This window comes from Haemaphysalis longicornis, unplaced genomic scaffold (assembly GCF_048455015.1).
Source record: "Haemaphysalis longicornis isolate Haplotype H1 unplaced genomic scaffold, Haemaphysalis longicornis Haplotype H1 scaffold_1, whole genome shotgun sequence".
NCBI classification, from domain to species: Eukaryota; Metazoa; Arthropoda; class Arachnida; order Ixodida; family Ixodidae; genus Haemaphysalis; species Haemaphysalis longicornis.
The window spans coordinates 377,075,889-377,103,174 of NW_027526203.1; the positions used below are offsets into that span (position 1 = coordinate 377,075,889).

Sequence of the window (27,286 nt, forward strand, 5' to 3'; positions counted from 1 at the left end):
CGTCGATTTCTTCAAAGCAGGCCACTGCAGTTCCCTTCGCGATGCGCTGACGTTCGTTAGTGAAATTCGTGAGCAACACCTGCGCGCAGCCTTCGGTAAGGTGCACCAGACCCCGGGCAATGGCAATTCCTTGGTTGAGCAAAAGGCCGCTTATCTGCTCGGCTATGCCATCACCACTGTGCGGATTGTCACAGACGACTGAAACAAGCGCGCATGACCTAGGAGGCATTAGTACGTCGCTGCCACCTATGCGCAGGGGTAGGCGAATTCGCTCTCTTTCACTTTCTGTGGACGTACCGTTTGGCGAAAAAATGACTGAACGCTCACGAATGTTTATGACGGCGCCGTGCTCCCGCAGGAAGTCCATTCCCAAGATCATGTCTCTGCAGCACTGTGGGAGCACGAGGAAGGTGGCAACGAAATCACAGTTACCGATGGCAATCCTCGCGGTGCACTTTCCAATGGGCGTCATTAGATGACCTCCTGCGGAACGGATCTGGGGTCCACTCCATGGGGTCTTTACTTTCCGCAGGCGATCTGCCAGTTTTTTGCTTAGAATTGAGTAATCAGCACCGGTATCCACTAAAGCAACTATGGGGTGCCCGTCGACACATACGGAGAGGTCCGCGCTCACCTCTTCGTGGGAATTCTTCTGTGGATCGCATCGCGGCGCTGATGGAGGGACATTAGTAATTCGGCCGTCGGCAACCTTCCCTCCTGAGGTTGCTGCTTCTAGTTTCCCCGAAGGGGGCTTGCCGACCTTGTTCCTCGTGTCTCACTGCTGCGACAGGGGGAACTGGGACGAGCCGGCGACGGAGAGCGGGGCCCAAAATGGCTCGGCGCGTTGGCGGGCCTATTAGCCAGGTAATCTTCGATTGCTGCTGGTCGTTCCCCGATGCGTGGACGGCGAGCGGTAGGTGAGAATTCCGGAAGCCCTATCTCGCGGTACGGGCATCGACGGATGACATGACCTGGTTCTCCACAATGGTAACACAGGGGGCGGTTGTCCACGGTGCGCCACACGTCGGTCTTGCGGACCTGAGGACGAAAGGTAGGCTGTGGGGGAGGCATGAAATCGGCTAGCGGCTCCTGACGTGGCACTGCAGGGACGAATTGGCGGCGACGGAGGGCCCCTGCGTAGGTTACTTGGGGCGCTTCTACACTGTGTTCCGGGGTAACAAGTGTTTGTCGGAGTTCCTCGCGTACGATTTCGGCGATCGAAGAGGCAGAAGCGATTACCGGCTCTGGGGAACTCACTTTCAATTTCCGCAGTTCTTCCTGGACGATGGTCCGAACGAGGTCACGCAGGTCCCTCTCGTTGACAGTGGACAGCATGGCAACGTTGCTCGATGCATGGTTCGTATGCCTGTTGTATTGGCGAGACCGGTCTTGAAGGGCGCGTTCAATTGCAGTGGCTTCCTTAATGAACGCCTGCACCGTCTGAGGAGGATTTCGCACCAGTCCGGCGAAAAGTTGTTCTTTCACCCCATGCATCAGGTAGCGCAACTTTTTAGCTTCGGCCATCTCAGGATCAGCCCGCTTGAACAGGCGTGCCATATCTTCGGCGAACATGGCAACACTTTCGTTCGGTTTTTGGATGCGGGAGTCGAGCAAACGCATCGCGTGGTCACACCGGTCTGTGCTCGAAAACTTCTCGAGAAGCTTTTCACGGAATTCTTCCCACGTCCGCATACTCGCCTCGTTATTTAGAAACCAGGTCTCCGCGCCGTCTTTAAGAGAGAAATAGACGTTATGCAGCTTGTTGTTGTTGTTCCACTGGTTGAATCTGGCGACACGTTCGAAGTGGTCCAACCAGTCGTCTACATCCTCGAAGGCCTCCCCGTGAAAGCAGTTGGGTTCACGAGGCTGCTGGAACGTCACCTGCGCTGCATTCGCTGACGCCATCACTTGGGGGCCACGAGCAGAGCGTGTTCCAGACAGGGCGCTGAACTCGGGAGATAAGCCTAACAGGCGCCGGCTGGAGCGATGAACTGGTGTGTCCACGAAGGTAGGCCGCTCGGGGCTGGACAGACGAGAAGCAGGAGGGGTCTTGAACATTAGGGGCTCGCCCCGCACCTTCACCAGTGACACGTAACAAGAATAATGACGAAATAGTCCGGGTGAGTGATGGTAATTTAATAAGGCGAACTTGTGCCTCCTAGTCACTCAGCGAAGAAGTTGCTTCCTCCGGCCCACCACGCGCTAGACTGCCGTTCTCCATCGTCCAGCTCGGTCCACGTGCTCTCGCGCGCCACTGCCCGAGACACTCTGCTCCTCCTCGTCGTCGTCGACAGTTCGTCGGCACGCGCTGAAGACAGGTGGCTGGAGGCGTTCCCTTCGTCGTCGTCCTCTTTAAACTTCTTGTACACGTGACAATATGTACACTTTATTTACATTAAGTATTTACACTTCTCATGGCTCCTGATCGCAGCAAAGAGGTCTGGCAAGACCCGCCGATTCGGGCTCCCCCTCCACCCCCTGCCTCTGCCCTCTGTCCATTCCTCACAAAACATCGAACTCCTCGGTATTACCACTAAAACCCCGCCTACAAACGGGACGTCACAACTTGAGAGTGAGGATGGCTCATTCATTAGCCCACACTAGGCCACTGATTGGCCACCGTGACAAACAAAGCTAGGTGGGTTCAAAACAGTCACGTGACCCACCTCTGTCACTCTCGTACAGAAACCCAAAGTTATTCCGCAAAATGCAAATATAACAGAAATGAAAACCAGTCAACTAAAAGTAGACCGAACTCCGGAAATCGGCTATCGGGCGCACGTCTTAAAGTATTGTCATACCGTGCGCGCCGACAACTGTGCCCCACGCCGCCAAAATTCCTTTCCTTCGTTAACACGTGGAGCGCCTAACCAAGCCTGGTCGCCTGCCTATTTACGCAATCCAGCCGCCGAGTCGCCAGGCTCAGACATGTGACGAATGGCAACTTCGCCCAGTAACTTTGAGCAGTGCAACTCTCCCCGACAGAACGTCTGGTGGCCTCTTCCTGTGTTTAACCCCTTAACTGACTTCCAGCTCCTGTCCGGTTCGGGGATTCTCGTGGCGGTAATCGCGGTCGTTAAAATTGTCAACGGTCCCCCTCCGGCGGCTTCTCGCAAGGAAATCCTTCTTCGAAAGCTTACATCTCTTTCAGCTATTATGGAGTGACCGACGCGTTTGTATACGTCGTCTCCGGGCCCGCTCGCCCGGTGGACACAAAAGCACGGCGAATAACAAAAGCCTCCGCGGTTTCTCCTCGCCCCTCGCGCCTATCTCAGCTCGGCCTCCGAGGAAATAAACACAATACAGGTAAACAAGCTAACCGCAGCGGAAGATATCTATAGTTCATTCCACAAGCTAGGTGCAGCACTGTGGAGGCTACATTGTTGACCCCCTCAGGGCGCCTAACTCACCGCTAAGGAAGCGACAAAAGGCGCCGGGCCCTTGCGGTTCCACTTGCCGAGAGGGGAGAAAGGAACGTCCTTTCAGGACCCCCTTCACGTCGAGTTAGGCGCCCTCAGTGGGCGCACTGTTGGCAACAATGTAGCCTCCACAGTGCTGCACCTGGCTCGTGGTATGAACTATAGTTGCCGGGCGGTTTTAATTATTAACTTAACACCTTCCCTGCGACTATCGTGGGAGGAGCGAAACAAGAGGGGAAGAGCTTGATAGGTACGTGTCAGGGGCAGCAGAAGATTATCGTCTCTCGACGACATTTGCAGCGAAGTGAGGAGATACGCGTCCTATGTTCTTCATTTCTGCGTATGTGTTGCGAACTCCCGATTAGCCATTGGTGAGCGTATTTTGCCCTAGCCCTTCGTTGTTCAAACGTGGCTACCGCTTTGTAATGCATTGTGCATCGACACTTTGTGGCAGAGACGGCTGCAAATTTTAAAGGCGGTAGCCTTTCTTGTAGGGGGCAAATGCCAAAATCTTGGTCTGTCTGTCTGTCTGTCTGTCTGTCTGTCTGTCTGTCTGTCTGTCTGTCTGTCTGTCTGTCTGTCTGTCTGTCTGTCTGTCTGTCTGTCTGTCTGTCTGTCTGTCTGTCTGTCACTCGATTCAGCCGCCGGGCCAAAGTGCTTGAACACGCAGATATATAGGCATGTCCGTTAATTGTTAAAAGTCGCCGGGAAAACAAGATACAAGTTTGTTTTATTAGAAAGATTAGTTGCTTTATTGTGCTCCCAGCTCTTGTCCGGCCAAATGATGCTTTATTCACTGCGAAATTAAACTGAAGCCAAAATTTCAATGTTTTTGCTAAACAGTGTCTTTCGTGACGTCAGCGATGACGTATCCAGGGCAGGTATTTGAAACGAATATTATGTCTTCTAGGGCTGCAGACTATGGCGAGACGTCTTTTGTTGATTTCTTAAGTTATATCCTGGCTTATTTTTGTTACGGTTGATAGTAATCGTTTGGGAAACATTGGGTATGCTCGACAAACAGGCTCAAGTCGTTTATTCCAATTAGCCAGAGCAGTGTGAGGCAACCCCAAAGCGCCAGACTCAGGCTGTGCAGCTATAACCAGCATAGTGCGCGCACTGCGCAGTACGCACTAATGCTTCAATGCTTAGTTGTTCATTCGTAACTTTCATCGTTCACGCCACCATTGTTACTGCTATAAAAAGAATGTGCACTATGTTTAAGTGCGAATAGTTCGTGCTGCAAGCTTATAATTCCTGTTATTTTGCGTTGAAGTTTGTCGTCCTCAACTAATCACAATGAGCTGCTCATAACACGTCATAAATTTAGTGCGGAAAAGTGGCTAGGGTGTAGCTCGGCTATTCTGTTTTCCTAATTATGCAACTTGTTTGAGTGACGTTTGCGTTAAAAGTGGCCAGCGTTATTCTAACGAGACAATCTTTCGAAAGAACCAAACTTGCATTTTGTCTTCATGGCCCCTGCTGGGGCCATGAAGACTGCTGGGGTGGGTTATACACGTGTAAATTATTCAGCACAAAGGAGACCTCCTCAGGCATATTTTAGGCAAAATGTTCGCACATAGCCGGGAGTCCCTGCGTTACTTTAATAATATACGTTCGATTGGCGTTTACCATAGCCAATCACAAAACTTTGCTTCGAAAACGCTATCACCTTTTGATGTCATTTGCACCAAAGCAAGCACTGCGTACGCGGCCTTTTTTTTTTCTTCTCGCTTCTTAAAATTTACAAAACGCCGAAGGGAATTTCACATATTCGGAAATTTTGTCACTCGGGAACCCAAAGCGTCGCGTAAAGGGGAACCGATAATGGTTCGGTATATTGGGGAGCTAGTAAAATCCATTTTTTCTCTATGCGCGTTGCCCCCGGGCTATTCTTGTAAAGCCGCAGATGTGCGCGCCTTCCCGTTGCAGATCCGAGCACAAGCTTGTACAGGGAGCAACTGGATGACACTATGCTGCCCAAGATACCTGTGCAGCCCATCAACTACAGGAACGCTACGGCCGTGCTCGACAAATTAGCGTATGACCCTTTCCCTTTTCTGTTGGGCAATTAAACTGTGCTAATTCGGGCACGAGCCTGCTCGAGCGATCACGGTAGTTTGGGTCGTTCCGTTGGATGCGCTTATCTGTGGAGCATCCGTGAGTAGAATTGAGGGTATCCCATCCTAAAGCCGTTTCCCCAGTGTGTACCGCCGCGAACCCTCTGTCTTGTGCGGAGGACCGTCCGGCAAGCGGGCATGCTGGCACGCCGTTCCGTGGACACGCTCATTGGGCGCGATGGAAGAAAAAAAAAGGCATTATTGCCACCGGAGAGAAGAGCAGTCTTTTCTCTGGTAATGTTTGCTCTCTTAGAACATATACACAGGTGACTAGCACTGCGGCTGGGGAAAAGTTGGTACGACCGAATGGCCGACAAATGCGTCCAAATGAATTTCCGCTTTCTCCCGCCACTCTTCAGCAATGGCAGGCGCTAATGCATTGAGAAAAACATTTGCGCTAAGGACGCAACCTTTTTTCCTTCTCCCGCCACGCCAAGCGAACGCGGCATCCTTTCTGTGCGCTCGGTCGTTATCATTAGCATGGGTTTGGCAAACTGCAAGCCATGCGCTCCCGTGCCCCTTTAAAGGGGCCTTAAGACAATACGAGTTACTGCTTTGTCCCTGTAAAAATTACGCCAATTTTATAACCGAAATGATAAAGAAAAGCAGTGGCGACTTTTCAGCCACTTCTCTGTGACGTCAGAGAATCATGATGGGCCGCCGCCGACCTAAGCCAGCGCCAAGAAACATGGCTAGGCGATCGCAGTGGGCCTACAGTTTATTTGATTGTATACGATAAGGTGCAGTGAACACACTGAACGTCTGCGGACTGCGATCCGGCGTTCGATGATTGGCCCATGTATTCCTATGGAACTTCCGATCCGAACGCCGTTCAGGACTGAAAAATGGAAGATGCCCTATGTTTGTAGTGCTGGCCGATATTACGTCATTCCGGACCATATTACACCGTGCACTGGAGCGCGAAATGTGAAGGTTCTTCAATAGTGTTTGCATTTTTTGGCTATTCAGAGGTCTTTTGTGATTGGAATGGAGTTGAGTGAAATGCTAAAGCCTACTTCTTTCAAAACTCAACAAGGTTGTATGGTCTTCATTGTCCCTTTAAAGCGGCCCTCGAAGGCGTTTTGAGCACACTAAATGAACGAGCGCAATAGTTAGGTTGGGGGGTCAATGTCGTCTGTTCCAAGTATAGCATTTCTACGTGCAACGGAAAGCTCACACGTTCGTTGCAAAGTTTGTTGCTGCGTTCCCACCCTTTCCTGTGTGTTTTCGGGCTCCGCAATCTTCCCGCATGCACGTCATCGATTCTCCCGTGTACGTCACGAACTAGAAGCCTTGCAATTGGATGGCTCGTTCTCGCAATTTCTGCGAAGAAAAGCGTCGTCTGCGCAGCGTCGACGGGTCGTGGCGGCGCCTTTGGTTGATTAGAAATTCCCGCAGCACGCTCAACGATATTGTGTTTGTCCATCTTTATCTTTTTTATTCTATTAACACGCTTCTCCTTAAGGCGCGTTGGCTAGGCGCCGACACGACGATGACATGACGGCGACGACTTCGGAGTATGCGGACCGCCTTGTCACACGACGCCGACGGCGGCACGAACACGTCGGCTTATGAAACGTTTCCGTGGTGCTATTGGCTCGCTGAACGAAGATTCCGACAATGCCGATCGGTCGAACGGTCGTCGGAAATCGATCGAGGAGCGAAAACTGCGCCCCGACAAAATTCACGCCGTAACGAATGCGGCTGTTCTGTTAGTTCCTGGAGTGTAATAAACATAGTAAGGCCGACAAAGTCTATACAACTCAATACATGCGATTCGTATTTCGGCTTACGACGCTTCGGCCGTTCGCTTTGGCTATGTAGAATTCGTTTCCCGGAGTTGCAAACTGCATGTTCGTGTGCGGTCAGCAGCGCTTGTAGAAAATATAAGCTCAGTGAAGAGCATAAGAGGAGTTACGGAAGGTTTATTAAGCAATAAGGAATCATTGTTGACGAACATTTTTAGCGTAAAGCGTAATACAAAATCACGGGGAGCACTATTCCCGCAGGGCGAAATCGCATTCGCAGCCGAAACAGTTCTGTTGCTGGAGGTCAGCTATGCAGGTGGCTTTATGGAACCTTACTGCGCAACTGTTATTCAAGAAATGTTCAATTAACCCGCCAGGAATCCTTGAAATCAGGTAGAAAACCTTGATCTCACACAAAAGGTGGGTCTCAAAAAAACCTCTCAATGTGGCATACGGCTTATTTCCGTACAATTTACAATCGTTTTTTGGTACAGTGGACTAGAGCTTCGCGCTAGCTCAATCAAAGTCGCTGGTGTTGCTTTTTTTTCTGCCTTCTTAGTGGCATGGTTTGAACACGTATTCGCGAATTCAAAATTTTTTGGTTGAACTGTGGAACTGCCATATCAAACGTCAATGCACAGGTTAGGTCATAGGCACGATTTGTACAGTTTTAAACTCGTGCTTTGTATATATAAAAAAGGCAATTATGAGGACGATGTGTGTATTTTGCAAAATTGGTATGTCTTTATATGGAGTAAGCATAGCTTCTTCCCATCCACTTAAACAAGACAAAGTGGCTAGTGGGGGAGGGGGTAGGAGGGAGGAGGATTATGGGGCCGCGGCCCGCAACGAAACCCTCCACGTATCGCAACTGGCGGCACTGAGCACGTAAAAAATGAACGAACAGCCTTCATAGAGAGAAAAGGGGCTCCAGGCCATGTTTTGTGCAATCATACGCACGATCGAATAAAAAGGCAGGCGCGCACGGCCCCAAAACTCGCACTACTCTTCCGAGACCATTCGTAATATCTGTTAAAGTGTACTTGCCCGGTAGCTTATATATCAACACTTGGTCGCGTAGAAGTTTCCCGGAAAGAAAAGGAGGGAGGGAGGGGGAAATGGAATGCATGGCGCACTCTTAAGGTCCCTGTGCCGTACCGTGGTACCGCTGCTTTTTCTTGCGGTTATAAATGTTTAGAGCCGATTGGAATAGCACAATGGATTACAACTGCCTGTGTGCGCGCGTGCGTGGCGGCACAAACGACCAAACTCGACATTGGCGCGAACGAGCGGCCAATTAGGCAATATATAAATCGACGTCAGTTCGTAACACATGTACGTGCTCACTCTAACAATAATTCAGACTCTCGTACGTACCAAGACATGTCGTAGCCGCGAACGCGTGGTGACCGGGTCGTTCTCTTTTCGCGTGATCTTTCGGCGTGGTGTGAAAGCGTAAAAGTCCCGCCCCATTCCTTCCATCAGCTTTTCAAGCCGTGAGCGGAGCGCAGGATTCATAAGCAAAATGATAAAGAAACGGCCCCAACGGAACGCAGAAAGGTGGACGGCCAGTCCAAGAGCGATGCTGCGGCGCAGAATATCGCAGTAGCAGACGGCGCCCACAACCGGGTGTTCTTGCAGACGTCACTGAGAAGCGAAGCATCATGGGCGTCACGCTCGCGCAGTGCGAGGTGGTGGACGAAACGACGGAGAATCACGGCGCGGGATAAAATGCGATGTTTTGATTATCATTAACAGCACTAATACTCATCGCTTAACCAAAATTCTTGAAGGAGGTGATCACTAGGACATTGATTTACCTGAAAACGCGAACAGCCATGTATCGACAAAGCCTCTTTCAGGGCCCTTTTAAGAACGACGAGCTCCATGTCTGAAGTTTCTACATACCAGTGCTGTGATATTAGTCAAATCGCCTCGTTATTGGGGGTCGGGGTGTCGCGTGCCAGTTACCTTTCAATGTGCTTCTTTTGTAGCAAAGCACCCGGTGGAATTCAGTGTCCCAGCAGTTGGCCTTCCGTACCATTAGGCGCCCAGTGCAAGATGTCCGCCGGGACCACCTCACTCTTGTAAGTTAAATGCTCGCCTCTCGCATGTATGCCACACAGACTTCCATTTGGCATAGGTGAAACCTGTTTTGCGGTTGCTGTTGCCTCAAATATCAATGAAGTGATTGCTGCGCCACTTTCGCCAAACTGCGCCAAAAGGCAAATCCTGCTTCATTTCAAGCATAGTTTCTTACTATATACACTAAAGAGGAATCTGGCGTAGCGTCTATGCGGCTCACATCAAGGTTGTCTGTGTCGTCGTGGGCCGCCATTGTACCGTGCGCTCGCCTTAGTCTCATCATTGGCTTGGATTTGAAACGTTTTAGTGGCCGCAAATTTAAATACAATGTCGCAAAAGCGCAAAAAAAAAAGCGTGTACTTTCTACTGAAAGTTTGCCCGAACAGGTATGCCTAATATTCTGCAGACCAAGCTGGTAGCTAACAATAGCGTAAAATTTTGGGAGAAACTGATTAAAGCCTCTTATTTTTCAAAAATTTCAAATAATGCATTGTTCGAAAAGCTCGGAAAGGTTTTATGCGTGTACCTACGAAAACATCGCCTTCGCGGTGTTTTCGTTGTGTTTTTTTGTAACAGACCATCTACAACAACTTTCGCGGCGGCAAATTACCCGCTCAGTCAAGATGCCCGGGCGCTGTTAACACATGCAGTGCTGCTGCAAAAAAGAACCGGGAGGTGCATTCTCCTTACCAAAAACGATCGTGTTTACATTGTGGGTTCGTACTTGTGTAATTATGCACTGATGGTCGCTCGCCGGCACGAGTCCTCCCACTTGCTTACAATGAAGTACAGCTGTCTTAGCATGAATTGATGGAGCGAATTTCGAGTTTCCAAGCGAAGCGAGTTTCGGCCATTTCGGCCAGAGCGGCTACCTCGTAGACATAGCACTGTATAGTGAAGCAAACCCACGAAGACGCTTAAGAATCAGATAGTCATGCCAAGCCAGCAGCTGTGGTCTTCGCATAAGGCCATAACCGTCCCACGCCGCTATGGATTCCCAGGCGCAGTTTCCCCTCTAGTACCAAGAAGCTCTATGAATTCAAGTATACTGCGCCGAACGTGAGCCTCGTCTGAGATCGTAGTGGCCAGAATCGAGAGCGACATAGTTACCAACGCGCACGCGCAAGCCATTTCTTCATGTACGCGTACAGGAAAGAAATCGTGTTGGAAAAGGCAGTGCAAAATTTGGCCCCGTATTTGATGTGCTCACTTACCTGAAAAATTTCGTCGAAGGACGATAGCCTCCCCCTGCCACGTAAAGCCTTCCTTCTCTTTCCCGCCCACCTCTCACGCTCACCCCTTCTCGTTTTGCTTCCCCCAAGATAAACGCAGTAGCGGTTTGCTCAACACCATTCAATTTTGCCGCATTCTACTGCTCGCGCCATCTAAACCTTTGGCTACTGTTAAACCTAAACCACTGCCACAAGACGCCATGAGCGCTTTTTGTAATTTGAGTGCAAAACATTTTTTGAGGCGTATTGTTTTAGTTGCTATCGCAAAAATGGAGCACCCATGTATTTTTAATCAAAGGAAGAATGCACATGCCACTTATGTATTGATGTTTTAAGTCAAATATGCATAATGTTTCCCTTTTGCTCAACAATATTGACAAGTATGAACAGTGACACCAGATTTACTAGTTTGGAAATGATTTGCCTATATGAATGTCTCGTTCAATAGTTTTTTACCTTTTGCCCGTGCGGCGGAATCGAGGGACAGACAGACGGATAGACAGACTATCATTGATTCCTTCTCATTGTTTTGTGACGGCAAAGCAAGTCACTTTCTTCAGTCACACCGCAAGATTTGATTAACCTTGGGCCACTAATTGTGTAGTGATAATTGGTGGCCGCAAACGAAGCAGTTTCGAGGGTTCACGCAAGACGCGCATCGCCTGAGGAGCTGCTTTGAAGAAAGTTCGTTTTTGTTCACACCAAAAATTTTAGAAATTGAGTTGACCTCAAGACCACCCTAGAATACATTTTACGCGAGTTACGCTTGTATGTAAAAAAGAAGAAACAAATAGCGAATACCGGGATTCGAACCCATGGACGTCGTGTTGTAGGTGAACTCTACCTATATGCAATCTATTCCCCCTCCAGTATCCTGATTTCTACGTCCAATTTGTTTCGCTTTTTGTGCTCCCGTGCTTTCTCCTGGCACAAAAAACCACTAAAGGCCAACTGCACTCAAATTTCACCCTGGCTAAATGCCTTCGAAATGTGTAGTAGGTACCATGAGAACTACTGCGACGCGACCGGTAGCTCTGTGCAATGCGTGGTTATTCAGTTTGAGGCACTCAAAATAACGCCCTTGCAGACGACAAAGCACCTGCCGGCGTGTCGCGCAAACAGCCATTTAGCGGAAGTGACATGCCAGCCGTCCAGGCCGATCGGCCTGCCTCGCAGCGGGAGAATCCAGGAAACTCGCATTTCGCGCCGGTACGCCTGGCTTTCATGGCTCCGAAGAGGCTTCGCTAACCGTACGGTTCTCTCCTTTTCGAGTGCCGTCGCGACATGATGCCTACGCGGTGTGCTGCTGTCGGAGCGCACGAATAGTGTCGTGCTTGCGGGACAAGCGCTCGCTTTTCCGCGCGCCTCCCACACCCCCGCACGCGCGCGCTCACACTCTCCTCCTGGCTGGCCGAGCTGGCCTCGTCGGCCGGTCCGCACAGCTCGCGCCGTCAGGCATGATGCGGCGTAATTACGCACATTTTAGGCGTCATACTTCGTACATCGCGGTCTTTTTAGTCATACTATGCAGGAACAGTGATTTCGCTCAGTCGAAATTTTGAGTGCAGTTGGCCTTTAACGCCATCTGTGTACCTTTCGAATAGCGAGCATGATGACAAAACAGGCGCAGGAGAAACCTTTGCAAACTGTGCAGCGGTAGCACGGGTCATACTTGTCGACATTACTTAACAAACAGGTGCCTTCGGCTGGCAAAAGACGAGTGCATAAACAAAAATCGAAGCGTTCATATTAAGGAAGTAAATTTTAAAAATCATGATCCATTCCCGAAGCTTTCTAGCGCATGTCATGGAGGTGACACAGAATTTGGGGCAACGGTATGAGCGCATTGCATGTCTCTTGAGTGTTGACGGCAGTCAGCCCTAACGAAGACGCATGCATACACGCGAACACTTTATTCTGACTGCTGATTTCGACAATGGGGCCCATTTACCCGCGTTTGTTTCTAGAAATTCGAGTCATATTATACAAAACAATAACGTACTTTTGTGAGTTCGTAATCGTCGCTGTTTTACAATCGCGTATTAATTTGTTAAAGAATGCAGAAGGCATCTTTTACTTCACTTTGCCACGAATTTTGTAACACGTATTTTCTTTGTCTTCTGCGCACTGTAGGGTGAAAATGGACATCCACAACGAAATCCACCTGAGCAACATCCAAAACATCCTGGCTGTCTTCCCTGGAGATGCGGAACCAGGTCCAAGAGCTTTCTTTCATTTTTCTGTGCCGATTGTGTGTCGATTAGCGGTCGCTGTGTCCACGGCAAACGATAGTGGCCTCGATTGGTGTGTTTCAGATGGTGCACGAGATTGTAAGACCCAAATTGTCATGTGGTACGCGATGTCCACAACCATCAGATTTCTCGAGTGGAAAATCCGAGAGGGAGGGGTGGGGGGACGTCGATGAAAATTAAGTCACTTTCGTAATAAAACTGAGTTATTGATTTTCTAAAAGGCGTGACTATATATACTTAAAAGCCAGTTTGCCCTGGTTCTAATTGTTTCCCAGGCGTACGCAGTTTGATGAAGTATACGGACTTTACCCTGGAACAAAACAGCGCTAACCTATGTAACGAAACCTAGCATAACTGCAATCCAAGGGGCAACGTACGCGGGACAGTGGATGTTCGTACGAATTCGAGTTGCTAATGGTTACCACTTAATTTGGTTATGTTACGAATCGGGTGACGGTTACAGAAAGATGGAACAATGCACGATAAGTTCGTGCGTTCGGACCCAAACTGAAAAGCTTGGGCCTGTTAAGATTCTGCGCGCCGTTACCATGTTTGTTCGTCCTGCAAATTGCGAGTGCAAGCCTGCCTCGGACAAGTAGCAACGTTCCTGGGAAAGGCCGGATCTCGGGCGTTTTGCTGTCGGCGCGATTCCGGCGGCAAATGCTTCGTGTAGCGGCTTGTCTCAGCGGGAAGACGCCGCAGCCGAGATGTCCCCTCTCTGACTCGGCGCGCGCGCATACCGACCCCTCAGGAATTCTGGAAAGAGTGTTGTGTCTGTACTATGTTCGCGCCGTGTGCAAAAGCAGGAGAGTTTTACCCTTAGCGCTTTGGGCATAATTACGGGGTCCCGAGCGCAGACGTCTATTCGTTTTGGAGCAGCGAATCCATGCTGTCGCTCTGCTCGAGTCCTGTACTGTAACCTCGCCCAAAAGGGTATGGTTCCTGGATTCCTTCGGCTCATCTCTCGCCATGCAGTAAACCAGTTAAGCTTGCCTTCGGCTTCTTGTCGTCACCAAGGCAGCGACCTTTGCTGGCCGCTCAATACCACGCTACCGCACGCATGACGGAGGCGACGGAGCCTGGTTCGGGGTCGCCTTCCCGTCGGTAACTGGTTGCCAGCGGTGGGATGGCAACTTCGTAACAGAACGACTCGCTGAAGTCTTGCAGGCGATAAACGATCTTGCAGCTGCTTGCAGGCGATAAACGACCACCTCTCAACCCTAGGATACGTTAAAGGGGCACTAGAGTGAGTGAGTCGGAGCATTAAGGCCTTAGGTGTCTCATCAAACGCGAAATCGTCGTCGTCGGCGGCGGCGTGAACACGAATTGTACCAAAATGGCCGCCGCTGTATTTCAACCCTGGTCGCCAGAGCATCAGCCAGCTACACTAACCACAGCGCTAACCTGGCGTTCTGCCGGAATGGAACAAGATGAGCCTCATGCGTGCGCCGTGACAGCAGGTGCACGCGGAGATCTGACTCTGGGGAGGCTGCCGTATGAATTGCGGCCAGTCCAAGGTCGCAGAAACGAAAGCGAAAAAAGGCGCGAACATGATGTAGCAGCAATCGCTAGGCTTTCGCCTTCACAGCACGTAAGCAGACTTAAGTTTCCGAGGAATCCTTCGCCGCCACATTGTGTAGTATAGCCCGCGTAATTCATTATTTCACACTTCACCAGAAGTGTTAGTTCATGCGCAACCGTTCGCGGAAGCTCACACTGGTCTTGCACGCCATTTCTGCCAACTAAATTGGTTTTCGCCCACTTCATGGTTTGTGTTGATGTTTTGGGAGTGAACGTACAGGTTGTGCAGGTTAGAAATGCTAGCAATCCTTGTGCAGCTGCCAGTCTGTCATCGTAGACGACGTCAACAAATCGGCGCGGAGGACGATGCGAGGAAACAGCACCTTCCATGGGGCAGCTCTCTCAAGGACACGAGCAGCTGCTTGAAACAAAGCCTGCTCATTCCTTGTCTATTCCCAGCTTTCTTGCTCACAAAGGAGGCCTTTGAGGAACCTAGTGGAACCGTTGTGGAAAAGTTTTGAACACGAAGTCTGCGAATTTACTTTGCGGAAACCTCAATAAACTTCTGAAATTCGATACCAAAAGTTACTGCCCACAGAGTTCCAGCTGATGGCTTCCAATCCATGCCTGTGCAACCCAGCAGAAAAATATGCTGAAGCTGAAACTGCGCACAGCGCAAGATGTCCCATTCAATAATGCTCTGAAAAGCTGAGAATGCGGAATATTGCATCTGACAGAAACAAGATCCTCACGCGTGCCTATTGCCAGCTTGGGCTTCTGTAATTCTTACTACTGTTTCGCAGCTCGTCATTGATTCTCTTCCAGTGAGATCGATCGAAAGTTATACGTATGCAAAAATCGCCGGATCCCACGCATGGGTGGAAATCGACGTAAAGCGCAGCACTGGCGACTGCGTCGAGGAATACGAGACGTAACGAGGAGCCTCCGACGTCTCAATCCTCCTGCAGGCGAACGCATGCAGGCGACCCACCCGTTCTCGACGTGGGCAGTGATGAGTGGGAAGTGTTACAACCTAAGACGTACGCTGTAGGCATCTTCTGTGAAGGCCTGTGACCGTCGATTTGTCTGTTTTAGAAACTCTCCCGGTGGAAACCAACGGTGACGTCATGCCGTGGTTGTTGTCACGACCAGAAGTCACAACCCCTGGTGCGTTCTGAACGACGCGCGACGCTAGGAAGTCATTAATTTGCGCTGCTGCCGTACTGGTGTAAAGGGTGGCGACAGTGACGTGCACATACGCGCGCGTCGCTCGCACCGTCAGCGAGAATGAGCTCGGCCTCTGTTGGCTGGCAGCGACTGCGCGACGCGCAACGGCGAGGGGTCGGAGTATCCGGTGCGCGTAGGAAGTCCCGATATCCGCACCCCTGGGGTACCCGCCGCGGTGGCTCAGTGGCTAAGGCGTTGCGCTGCTGAGCACGAGGACGCGGGTTCGATTCCCGGCCACGGCGGCCGCTTTTCGATGGAGGCGAAAAGCAAAAACGCCCGTGTGTGCGAGATTTCGGCGCACGTTAAAGATCCCCAGGTGGTCAAAATTAATACGGAGCCCTCCACTACGGCGCGCCTCATCGCCTGCCCTGCGTCGGCGCGTTAAACCCTACAATCAATCAAAACCCCTGGGGTGCTGACTCTAGCGGTGCGCGGAGACGAGCGCCATCTGGTGGGGGTATAAGAAACCCAGCGGCGTCCCCGTAAAGTCTGGAGGAGAGGCAAACGAAGCTTCGCCTTAAAACTGTGGGATGCAAATGAGTGGAAACTTTGCTTTTTCGATTGAACTGGCGCAGACCGTTACGTGGTGTTCGGTGTGCCCCTGGACTCTTGGGGAGGCGGGGCCGTGGCTCCCGGATCCGCGCTGGCCCAGGCTTTGGGCCTCTGCTACATCATTAACAAGCAGTGCACGAGAAAGAATAACGCGTGGAGGCCTCGAAGGACCATTCTGTTCGCCGGCTGGGACGCGCACGAGTTCGGGAACGTCGGCGTCACCGAGTTCCTCGAGGTATGCTGCCTGTCAACGATCGCTTTTATTCCTAAAATGCCACCTTTTCTCATAGGGGCCACACAATTCCCGAAACCTGCCGCCGGCAGGGCTGCACCAAACATTTCACTTGCACCCAAGTTGTTTCTGGCTCAGTGTCGACCCTGCTGCTTACTGTTAATTGCAGTGGTCGTTTGCCCGATCTCAGCGCCAAGGTGCCCTTTGTTGCCGTCAATCTACATCCAATTGCATTTTGACAGCTTGAATTGCACCATTAGCGCATATGGATATGCAATCTCGCGTTTACTTTTAAGCGCACCATATCGTGGACTGCTGTGAACTAATTTTTTTCTCATTTCTTTCAGGGAACTCGACACAAGATAGCATCCAGGACGGTGGTCTATTTAAACTCGGACGTCTGCACCACCGGTAAGGCAACAGAGTGCACTGACACGTGCCTGGTTGAGCGGATAAAGATCGTAGTGTCTGTGGCTGACCGAGTCCATGCACAGCAGATTCTCACCTATAGTGTTAGCTAAACCAGTAAAGCACTGAAGGACTCTGGCCGTACTAACGATAGATGTAGATATTTTGCCGTGACAGGTCCGTTTCTCCTTCGCTATCCTCGCTGCACGGTTCAGTGACTTCGGCCCTGGCGGCTCACCAGCGAGACCTCCGGGAGGACGTCTATTTTCACTGTAATTTCGTATAAAAAGTGTCTGAATGAAAACGGGGGTAGCCATGCCATGAGCTAGAATTAAAACTGAGCAGACTTGGATGACGTCATAGCTTGTGAGGGTAGGGTCGAAGAGCTCCGGTTTTCCCCTTGTTCGAAGTTTGGAAACAATACCAAGGCTGCTTTTGTTACGCTAAAGACTGCACCAGATGTACTAAAAAATGCAACCACTAAACGACAGTCCCAATTAAAAGGACACCACGTACTTTAGAGTTCCAAAGATTAGAGCGTGATAAAACCGACACAAATTCATTGCGTCCTATCAAAGAACGAAAGCATATAATGAACTTGTCGGTTTTGAAAATGCATCCTCACATCATGGGTGTATAAATGCAGTAACTGCTTTTTCCAGACTCCTGTACGGTGCACTCAACTGGTTATCACGATAGGCAACGTAGGCATGTCTCATGGTTACATTTCCCTTATCGGTGTCATATGCACGCATTGAAACTCACTGAAATGAAGAGGCCTAAAGCCATGTGTATAGGGATATGTATAGCAGCTCCATACACAACGTTTTGCCTTTTCTCTCTTCGGTCTCTGCCGTCTAGGACCGCAAATGGCGGTAACAGGGTCGCCCGTATTCTCAAAGTCTTTCAAAGAAGCAACCAAGTGGGTAAGAACGTTTCTATTTTTCGTCCCTCTACCATTGCACAAGTGTTCGTGAACTGGATGTTAAAATAACGCGTCACCGCCCAGGGTTTTATTTCGATTACCTATTCTGCACAGCGTATCTCTGCTTATTTTAACTGTTAGTTATTTCGACGCAGTGGAACGATCTGATGATTAGGGAATATAAATGACCACATAGGCAGCGTAAATGCTCTACGTTTACTGCAGGCGTGGCGCCTGGAAACTTGTTTAGCACGCCTCATCCCCACCAGAGAAACTGCAGTTACGTAACAGTATTTTGAATTTTTTCTGCTATCGCAAGGGCCCCGAATAGGTAAACAAACCTCGTGTGTGTATGACGTCGATACCTTGTTGTGTCAGGGTGGTGACAGTACCGGGTAATCTAAGAGACTAAAGCCTCGGGGCACCTATTAGTGCCACGATCAAGAACTGCATTCGTGCCATGATGCGCACCTTTCCGCTCGTGCTGGCTCAGGTGCGTAGGTGTTGCTTTACGGGGCCCGAGGTGGCGGTCTCGACGGGAGCACCCGTGTGTCCGCACTTCATTCTCCAGGGGCTGCAAATTATATTCCCCCCATTAAGGCGCACAAGTTGTGGCTACGGGGCGTAAGACCTCAATTTTAATCCACCGCAAGTCTTCGGCTTGCTTTTCGTTCATTATTCTCCAAGCATAGGGATTTTGGCAATTACGTTCTAATAAATTACTCGTGGTCGTTTGTTTCCCACACGGACTTCGTTTCACGGCTTCTTCGATTGTTTATTTTACCTCTATTTTTATCAGAGAACTACAGGAACACTTCAGCTGTCCTTAGTTATTACTCGCAGCTCTCAAATCAGCCTCGAAGCCTGAGCACTTCGTGTATGTCAACTTCAAATGACCGCCCACATCTACCGTACTGTATCGTTTGCAGTAACGTTGAGCGCCTGTAAAGCCAAACCGTTATTTTGTTTACTTCTGTGAAGTGGCCGATTTCAGGAAGAATACCGCTTTCGAAAATCGAAGTTCTAGTTCCGTTACGCTTTTACAAATTATGTGCACTAGATCGGACTGTTTGTTAGCGCATGTTCTATTATAGCTGTGTTTCACCTTCCTGTGCCAATCCACACCAGCTGTCGTGACGTCCGCATGTAGCTCCTTCTGTAACTGAGTGAAATATTGCAGACTTATTTCAGAGATGCCAGGAAACATTGCATTAACTGCCGGTATATTTTGTTCAGCTCAGGTAGTTTTTTTTTATTGTTTGCTTCTGCACAATGATGTTGCTCTTCGGACATTTGTCCCATAAAGGAAATAGGTATACATTTTTTTTTCTTATTTAGGGCTTACCGTTTCTATGCATGCTGTAGTAATTTTATTCAATTTGTATAATTCAGGTTTTCGAAATGGAAGGAAGGCTGAAATTCTTCCAGTTTTTTCCTCTCGTTTCTTGTTGACGTTCCTAAGAACAGACGGGAGAGGCACCGCCCTGTCCTGTCTGATCGTTTGCTTGTTTGCTTTATTCACGTTACTCGGAGTGTTGCCGGTGAATAATGTGCGGCGCTCTGCGCTTTCCCACCCTGCCGACAGGTGCGGCACTCCAAAAACGTGACCCTGTTCAACGCGTGGTACAACGACCTGCGCGCAAGATCGGGAGAGAGCGGCCAGCCGGAGTAAGTGTGCGCGTAGACGTTATTTCTCTCTTTCACCTGTCAGAACTTGGCACATGCGTGGGCCTCCCCTCGCGGCGTACTCGATACCGGCGCCATTTTTAATGCTTAGCATTCTTTGCCAAGTACCCGCTCAGCCGGGACCGTGTAACGCCCTGCATTTGCACAAAAACGCACATTTGGTGGAAATAGCACTTTTAATCGCTGTAATGGCGCAAAGCGGAGATAAATGATCGGACATAATTTTTGAGAAATCGAAAAATATGAGTAGACAAAATCAAATTTTACAAAAATTAAATGAGGAAATCAAAAATATGCATCTGTACATCTCTTCCGAAAAAATCGGACAAAAAAAAAAACGCCTAGAAGAGAACGTTCCAATATAAACAGCGATTAAACCGTGTAACGCCCTGCATTATTTCCGCAAAAATGCACAATTTGCCGAAGTAACACGTTTAATCGCCGTAATAGCGTAAATGGAGATAATTGGTCGCACAGAATTGTGAAAAACCGGAAAATAAAAAAATAGAAAACAGTTTTATAAACAGGAACTGACGAAATCAAAAATTTGCATCTTGTACATATCCTCCGAAAAACAGACTACATTAGAAACGTCCGGAAAAGAACGCTGGAAATATGAATGAAAAAAAAAAGAGAAAAAAGCATGCGCTCCTCCTTTCAACGACGACCACTCGAACCTTTCTCGTGAGGGATTCCTTCGTTGTCGGCTGAGTTGGGACTTTGACTCGAAGACGGTGTGGCCAGTACGTGATTCGTTCAGCTTTTACTTTGGCTCGCACGCGGCTTTGACTTTGACCCATCGCCATTTAAATTCGCATAAAGAAAGCTTCGCGTTCCACAGTCGTCGTTCTTAGGTGGAGCGGTGCATAATTTGTCTGACCTTACACGTCCAAGCACCCCTCTCCAAATCCTAACTGCTTCGACAGTATCAAAATGGCGCAGTCGGATAGGCGTTAGCTTCGTTACGCGAGGGATCCAAGTTAGATTCTCTGAACTTTTGAAGTTTCGAACTTTCCCTGACGACCACCATCGTCAGAGAAAGTTGGCTTTCCTGCAGTGTTTTCGACGCGACGTACGCCATCACTGAGGCGTAGAAAGCTTCGCTTTAAAGATAGTGAAAATGGCCAACCCTGCACTACACCTTGCGTGTGCGGGAACAAACGTGGTTAGCGAAGTAAAGGCACCTAATCACAGTGTAAGTACACATCATTGGAGAGAAGAAACAAAAGATAACTTAAAAACAATAACGTAACCCTGGGTGTTTGGCTATTGACGGCCAAATATGGCTGTAAAGATCTTACAAAGTATAGAAGCGGCGTAAGAATGCTACGCATTAGTAGACAATTTCTGAATTTCTACAGATTTTTAGCGTTTAATTGTGGCAAACATTGACTTTTTTTTTCTAAATGACTATTTAAACGTTTTATCTGAACTTGTCATTTGTTCACAGCTTGTCATCTACGGCAATTTTTTTGCGCATTCCTCTCAAGGTATATTATTACAGCGAAGCGGTCTGTGGCTTCCTAGCCTCATGGGATTTAATGGCATCTGCGCGGGAAAAAAAAAACACTAAATGTGGGAAAACCAGCTTACAAAGACCAAGCTTACGCCAATAAGGTCCTAGACCCTTCATATTATGATACAAGACGACTTATATTACACCCGGCAATATTTTCTTCCCAGCAACGCGTTTCTGTTTAGAAGTGCAGCTGACTTTGAGCCTAGTCTTTGTGGGCTGGCTTTCCCGCACTGCGTGCTGCACAGTGAAGCCTACTCACAAAGAAAAATGCGATGCGAACGTGGCCTGATAACCGAGATGCGATGGTAATAGTCAACGGCGTGCCGATACTAATGCGGCGTCCGACGATCACGTGAGAAGGCCCGTAAGCGATGAGCTAGAACCGGTGACTCATGTCGCCAGTTAGAGAATGCCGCAAAGCGCCTTGGGCGCCAAGGTGACAACTTGGAAGAGTTCAAGTGTGCGCACGCCAGGCTCCAAAGAGCTAGACTTTCTTGGTCGTCATTCCGGCTCGAGCTGCAATGAGTGCTACAGACTGTGGTTCGATAACGACGCTACCGCAGACACGCAAGTGAGACTCGCCGGAAAAGCACCGGGTAGCACCCTCCAACGCAAGCAGCTTTGCTTGACAACCACCCTCAACGAGTGGAATGGGTGATGAATTCTTTATTATGTGCGAAGTACCTTAGGACCGCACAACGTCCGTCCGCGCGCGTGCGCATAGCATTTAAAATCGCAAAAAATCACACGGGCACAGGCAGGATTAGAGCCTGTGTCTCGTAAACCAGACAGGATTAGTGTCAGGCGTCTTACCCATTGGGCTAAGATCGTGAGTTAGTACCCGAGAGTCAAACGACTTACTTCCTCGCCTGTAACCGTGCGGAGCACCTTAGGACCTCCCAATGTCTGTCTGCGTCCATTCGTGCGCACACCACCATCAAGCGAAAACCAAGCGAAATTCGATTTGAGCCGTGAGTTGCAGTTTCATTTAGGGAATAATCAAGGTGCAACTCACGGCTCAAATCGAATGACGGTCGGGGCGCGAATCGGATGTCACTCGGGGCGCAACTTGGATGTCATTTCGAGTCCCCGTACTCCGCGCCCTCGCCATCATCCTCGGAGTGAAGATGCTGGCCTTTTTTTTTTTTTTTTTTTTGCAAATACCTTACAGGTCTTTGTGCAGGGCAGTGAGTGAGAGGGGGAGGGGGGGGGGATAACGAAGAGCTAAATACAATTTTTGGTGTGCAACACAGGGGCGTAGCCAGGGGGGGGGGGGGCACACCGGGCCCGTGCCCCCCCCCCCCCCCCCCCCCGAAATGTTTCATGCCAGGTTGGGGTGCGGTGTAGGTAGCCTGAAGAACCGCCTGAAGTCGCCTGCAGGCGCGGAACCTGCAGTTTTAAGGACATTCTTGCTCGTATAAAGCTGAAAATAAGGGCTGCGTCAGCGTCTGATCCCTGTGCCCACTCCATATGCTGTGCATGTCAACATATACAGACCGGCTGCATTTCGTGCCGGATACACCGAGCTGTGCCGGGAACCTGCCGCGAGCCGATCGAGGCAGTCCCGCTGTTCGCTGGCGGAACAGCACGGCCGGGAAATGGCGGAACAGCAGGAAAAGCCTCATATAGGCATACATGTGGTCTGGACTTTAGCGTATCATTCCTTGTCTTTACACTGGTACAAAGTATAATCACATGACAGAGCATGTCACTGTATTTTGTTCAGTCAATTGTCAATCTTTGATATGTTTATTTTTCTACCAACATCGCATTTCATTGACTATTGCAGTTCCATCATTTCTGCTGCATGAAAAGCATTGCTGTGCCCATCTTGTATTTCCTCCACATCAACAAAACTGTACAATTCTCTTTATTGCGGAGCTTTGTCTTTTTGACACTATTCCATTGTTTTCTTGACCTCCCTCTTGGTTAGAATCAGCATTCTGTATTTGCTGAACGGGAATTTAACTGAAGCCATGTCTGTTCGATTTAACGCATAGAAATAGAATGAAATTTAAGAAACGTGCATCAAGCTTAACATTTAACAGCAGTGCAATAAGGTGTTCCGCTAAGCGTAAGTTTACTATTAACAAAAAGGCGATTACTTCAGGACGAAGACGCACGTTTGCTAGCTTCGCCGCCATAATGTACTAATGTGCCGCACGTACAGTCCACTGCGATTCGAAGGTTATCGCGGGAAAGCTACTCTTTCAAATGAAGCTGACAGAACACCAGCTTTAGCAAATCTTCCATGCCAGTTTCGTTATCGTCGGCGTAGATAAAGGCAACCAAGCCTGTGCTTGATAACAACGAATGTAAAGCTTGAAACCCAAAAGGGTGGCAAGTCAGTCGTGCGGCCATTGTTGTAGCATGGAACAGCCAACAAGGGAGAGAAGAGTGCGAAATCTTGGTTTTCATGGTTCCGAAACGAAACCGTAGGACGGTGGCACGCGTGGCCGCTCGATCCTGGTGCGATGACCTTCAAATCGTGCTGGACTGTACTTCATAGCTGATAAGAAAACTTATTAGTCCCTTTCCTAACAGAAAATCTAAAACACGCGAATCTTGATAGTAAACACCCAGTGTTGGCCTCCACTTCCACCTGACGATCTTAGGCGACCGCGCACCACTCACGAGCACACTCATGATCCCGCTCACGAGTGCGTGCCCGCATAACCGCCTGCTGTACGGACGAACGAATCACCCGTAGCCTACCCATAGACCGGCGAACGGGAATTTAAGTCATCATCATCATTATCTAAGCTCCTTAAGGTGGGCTTTACTGCTAGCGTTCAGCGTACACAAATCACATGTTAAAGTCGGTTATTTCAAGGTTTGATTGAAAAACAACGCACAAGAAGCCTTGCCTACATATTTCCCCATCCCATCTTTTGGTCGACCGCGGCCCCCCCCCCCCCCCCGAAAAAAATTCCTGGCTACGCCCCTGGTGCAACACAACAATGAAGCGCAAAGGTGCATATGAAAAGTGCTATAATAATCGTAGATAACGTAGAAAAAATACTATATAAAAGCGCATCAGACATCATGACAGATAGTGCAATTCACAGCACAGAGGTTTACAGACTGTAAAGGATGGTTAATCAAAATTAGCAGCTGATTTCATTAACAGCGGCAACACGCGTAATCTGAACAAAGCATATAGGTGAAGACAAAAGAAGCACAAAGGAAAACCAGCATGCAAAATTTTTTTGAATGGTTTCGCGGCGCATTGTACGCGCTACACACATACAAAAGAAACCTACTTAAGCCGGTAATTGTTCAGTGAAATGCAAGAGCAATTTCTGACTAGAGTCCAGGTCCGAGTCAGACGCTGATTTGTCAGGAAAATCATTCCTGAACTTTGGTATGAAGCAAGCACTTGGGGTGCCTAAAATGAATGTGCTTCGCCGTATGCATACGCAAGAAACTGTCACTTGTGCAATCTAGTTAATAATGAAAAGGGAAATGGATAGTCAGCCTTGAAATGGAGGCCTTGGTGGCCATCATCTTCGCCAGTTCGTGCCTGCGAATTTTTGTAGAGCAGAAGAGGGTTTTTAAGGGTTATCAAAATCACCGTTTTGACTCTATTCGAATAGAAACCATCACAGGCGCGCAGTCACCCAGGAGGCACAACGCGGGAGAATAAGTTACAACTACTTTTCTAATTGATTAAATGTATTATTTTATTACATATGGCCTATTCGGAAAATTGTTGGAAGATAAGTGCTAAAGCCTGCCCACATGCGCATCTCTGATTGTCGCCGTAGTGTATGTATTTTTACATGAGATGCGAAAACGGACTATCTTTTGTGCGAAACGAAAAAATCTATGAGCTTCATTTTGGTCACCCCCCCTTACAAGACGTCACTCATTGTTCCCGAAGGGCACAAAACGCTGTACTGTCCAGGCACGACTGAATGCATACAAACGCTATGTCGCAGCAGCTGCAGCGCAGCTGATCGCTCAAGTACACAGGTGGCCCGCACTCCATGGGTGCGCAGCTCGAGACGACAGCCGCGTCCTTCTTCCCACTCCGTGCGCTGCTTCGTCTCGGTCTTGGCGGACGAAACGCGGCACAGCCCCAGCTGAAGCGTTGAGGGAGTCTCGTCAATGTGGCGAGCGCTTCATTTAAGACCGACAAGGCCGGGCGGGTGCGCGACGAAATACACGTAGACCCTTCGGGGAGTCCCCGCTAAGCAGAGATAGTGGTGCGCAGGTATGTTTCGCATTGATCGACATCCCTGCAGGTCGCCGTCAGTTACAGTACGGCCTCTCATCGCTAGCTGTTGCCAATTCGGTTCCTTGCAACACCACTTTAGCGGACCAAGGAAGGTCAGATGAGCTTCAATAAACCATGAATTCTAATTTTATATGTTCAGGCAGTAATTGAAAATCGAGACTTTTCTATGACACAGTTTGCATCCCCTCAACCTTGGAACGTGTGCAGCACTTACGAACATAGCATTGCTCCTACGACTAATTAGTAATAACTCGAAGGCTATTAACTCGTTCTGCAAAGTATCAAGGCATAGTCGGTAGTAGAAGTGAGGGCACGCTGTCTGCAGCGCCACCAACGAAGGGGCCATGAAGACAAAATGCAACCTCGTTTCGACTGAAAGAACTAGCCTTTCTTTGGTAACCCACTCGGCTTTAATCCTCCCACTAAATACGTTTTTTTTACACACACCCCATAAAAAATGGAAGAAATATAGAAAAGCCTCCAAGTTTCGCGTTACGGTTACGTAGTATGGGCGAGCACTACATAGTTGTCAGTGCGTTAATTTCCGGTTGGAGGCCACACACCACCACAATCGCCCAGTCCTGTTTCTTCGCGGCGGCTCAGGCGGGCGGCCGAAGAGATGTCGGAGAGAGAATGCTTACTCGGGAGTCAAACATCTCGATTATTTCTCCGAAATTTGCGCCAAAATTGGTATCATTGTTTCCGGGACAAAGCTGCCTTTTTAACGAAGCAAACTCGTATTTTGTGCTCACGGCCCCTTTTAAAGTATCTCGGATTGACAACGCAACAAAGGCGAGACGGAGGGTGAAGGCACACAGGCTCTGGCTCTCGGTTGAACTTTGTTGCTGTGACGTCTGGCATATCAAGGCAACAGATATGCCAGATATGCCAGATAAGCAGATATCAAGGCAACAAACGGCAAAGTCGACTTTTTCAATTCGGGTTGGCGTAACGCATCTGTAAAAGAATGGCACCTGCATTGGTTTATGCATCGCACCTGTACTGAGAGCTTTTCCTAGCCCGCAAAGACAGGCTTTTTGACTCTATTCGACCGTTTTGACTCTATTCGAATAGAAACCATCACAGGCGCGCAGTCACCCAGGAGGCACAACGCGGGAGAATAAGTTACAACTAATTTTCTAACTGATAAAATTTATTATTTTATTACATATGGCCATTTCGGAAAAGTGTTGGAAGATAAGTGTTAAAGCCTGTGCACATGCGCATCTCTGATTGTCGCCGTCAAATGCATAGTGTATTTTTGTATGAGATTTTTGCATCTGCTTCAACATTTTTATGCGACAACTGCTAACCATTTTTAATGACGGCTCAAAGTCACGAACAATGAACTACCCGGAGCAGGATTAGTCAGTTTTCTCTAACTTTACCTTTCTTTTAGTCGTGACTTTTTTTTTTTTTTTTTTGAAATATGAATCTCAAGGAAAGTCGCTCCTTGCGTACGGCTTGGCTAACTCGAAACTTGTTAAATGAGTAATTTGCGCATCTTTCCCAAATGCGCATGTTAAATCATGAGCCCACATGATCCGCGCTGGATTTAACTACCAGCCTAATCGTATCATTTAAGCAGGATACCGCGGAAATATTTTAACGTCAATTGCACAAGGAGCGGCGGCTCTAAAAATAGAGTAAGAAAAAAAAAGACCAACACAGCACAAGGAGAGAAGAGATTGCAGTGCTATCACACATGCATGAAGTGTCGCATAATCTAAAAGGGTTGCTAAATGTGCAATATTAATGTTTTTTAGGCTCCTGATAAGCTTCTAAGGATATGTAGACAGGTTAATTGCGAAACTTCCCTTGCTCCTGCTTGTACGAAGAAACGCCGACGACAGTTCGTTACATGTGTTGCAAACGTCGTTTATGGAATCCCTTTATCATGCGGCAGAGAATACAGGGGACAAACTGGTAAATGCCTAATTATAAGTTAAAAAACGTGAAAATTGCATCAGCGGCCACCTGGGCATACAATGCACAGGCGGTGGGTGCAGACCAATCTTAAATTTCACCTTAATATTGAATAAATATAAGCACTAACAAACGAGTGAGAGAGATAACGACAAAAAAAGTCGAAGTTTCCCTTCTGTCGCGCTATTGGCCCA

At 48.8% G+C, this 27,286-nt stretch overlaps 2 protein-coding genes across 2 annotated transcripts in view; one reads left to right on the top strand and one right to left on the bottom strand.

Annotated features, from left to right (window-relative positions):
* Positions 1-27,286, top strand: part of LOC144155133 (glutamate carboxypeptidase 2-like) — a 94,547-nt gene that overhangs the window by 37,925 nt on the left and 29,336 nt on the right. The window contains exons 6-12 of the mRNA XM_077686395.1: positions 5,352-5,460; positions 9,282-9,374; positions 12,738-12,820; positions 16,180-16,391; positions 16,736-16,799; positions 17,658-17,722; positions 19,307-19,389. Coding sequence (XP_077542521.1) covers positions 5,352-5,460; positions 9,282-9,374; positions 12,738-12,820; positions 16,180-16,391; positions 16,736-16,799; positions 17,658-17,722; positions 19,307-19,389 — 709 coding nt within the window. The remainder of the gene's footprint in view (positions 1-5,351; positions 5,461-9,281; positions 9,375-12,737; positions 12,821-16,179; positions 16,392-16,735; positions 16,800-17,657; positions 17,723-19,306; positions 19,390-27,286) is intronic.
* On the bottom strand, positions 733-2,058 carry LOC144177764 (uncharacterized). Its single transcript, XM_077705337.1, has one exon. The coding sequence runs from the start codon at positions 2,056-2,058 to the stop codon at positions 733-735; it is 1,326 nt and encodes a 441-aa protein (XP_077561463.1).

Bases quoted from the DNA above. Each gene is read 5' to 3' on its own strand.
- LOC144177764 (XM_077705337.1), bottom strand. From the start codon at position 2,058: ATGTTCAAGACCCCTCCTGCTTCTCGTCTGTCCAGCCCCGAGCGGCCT.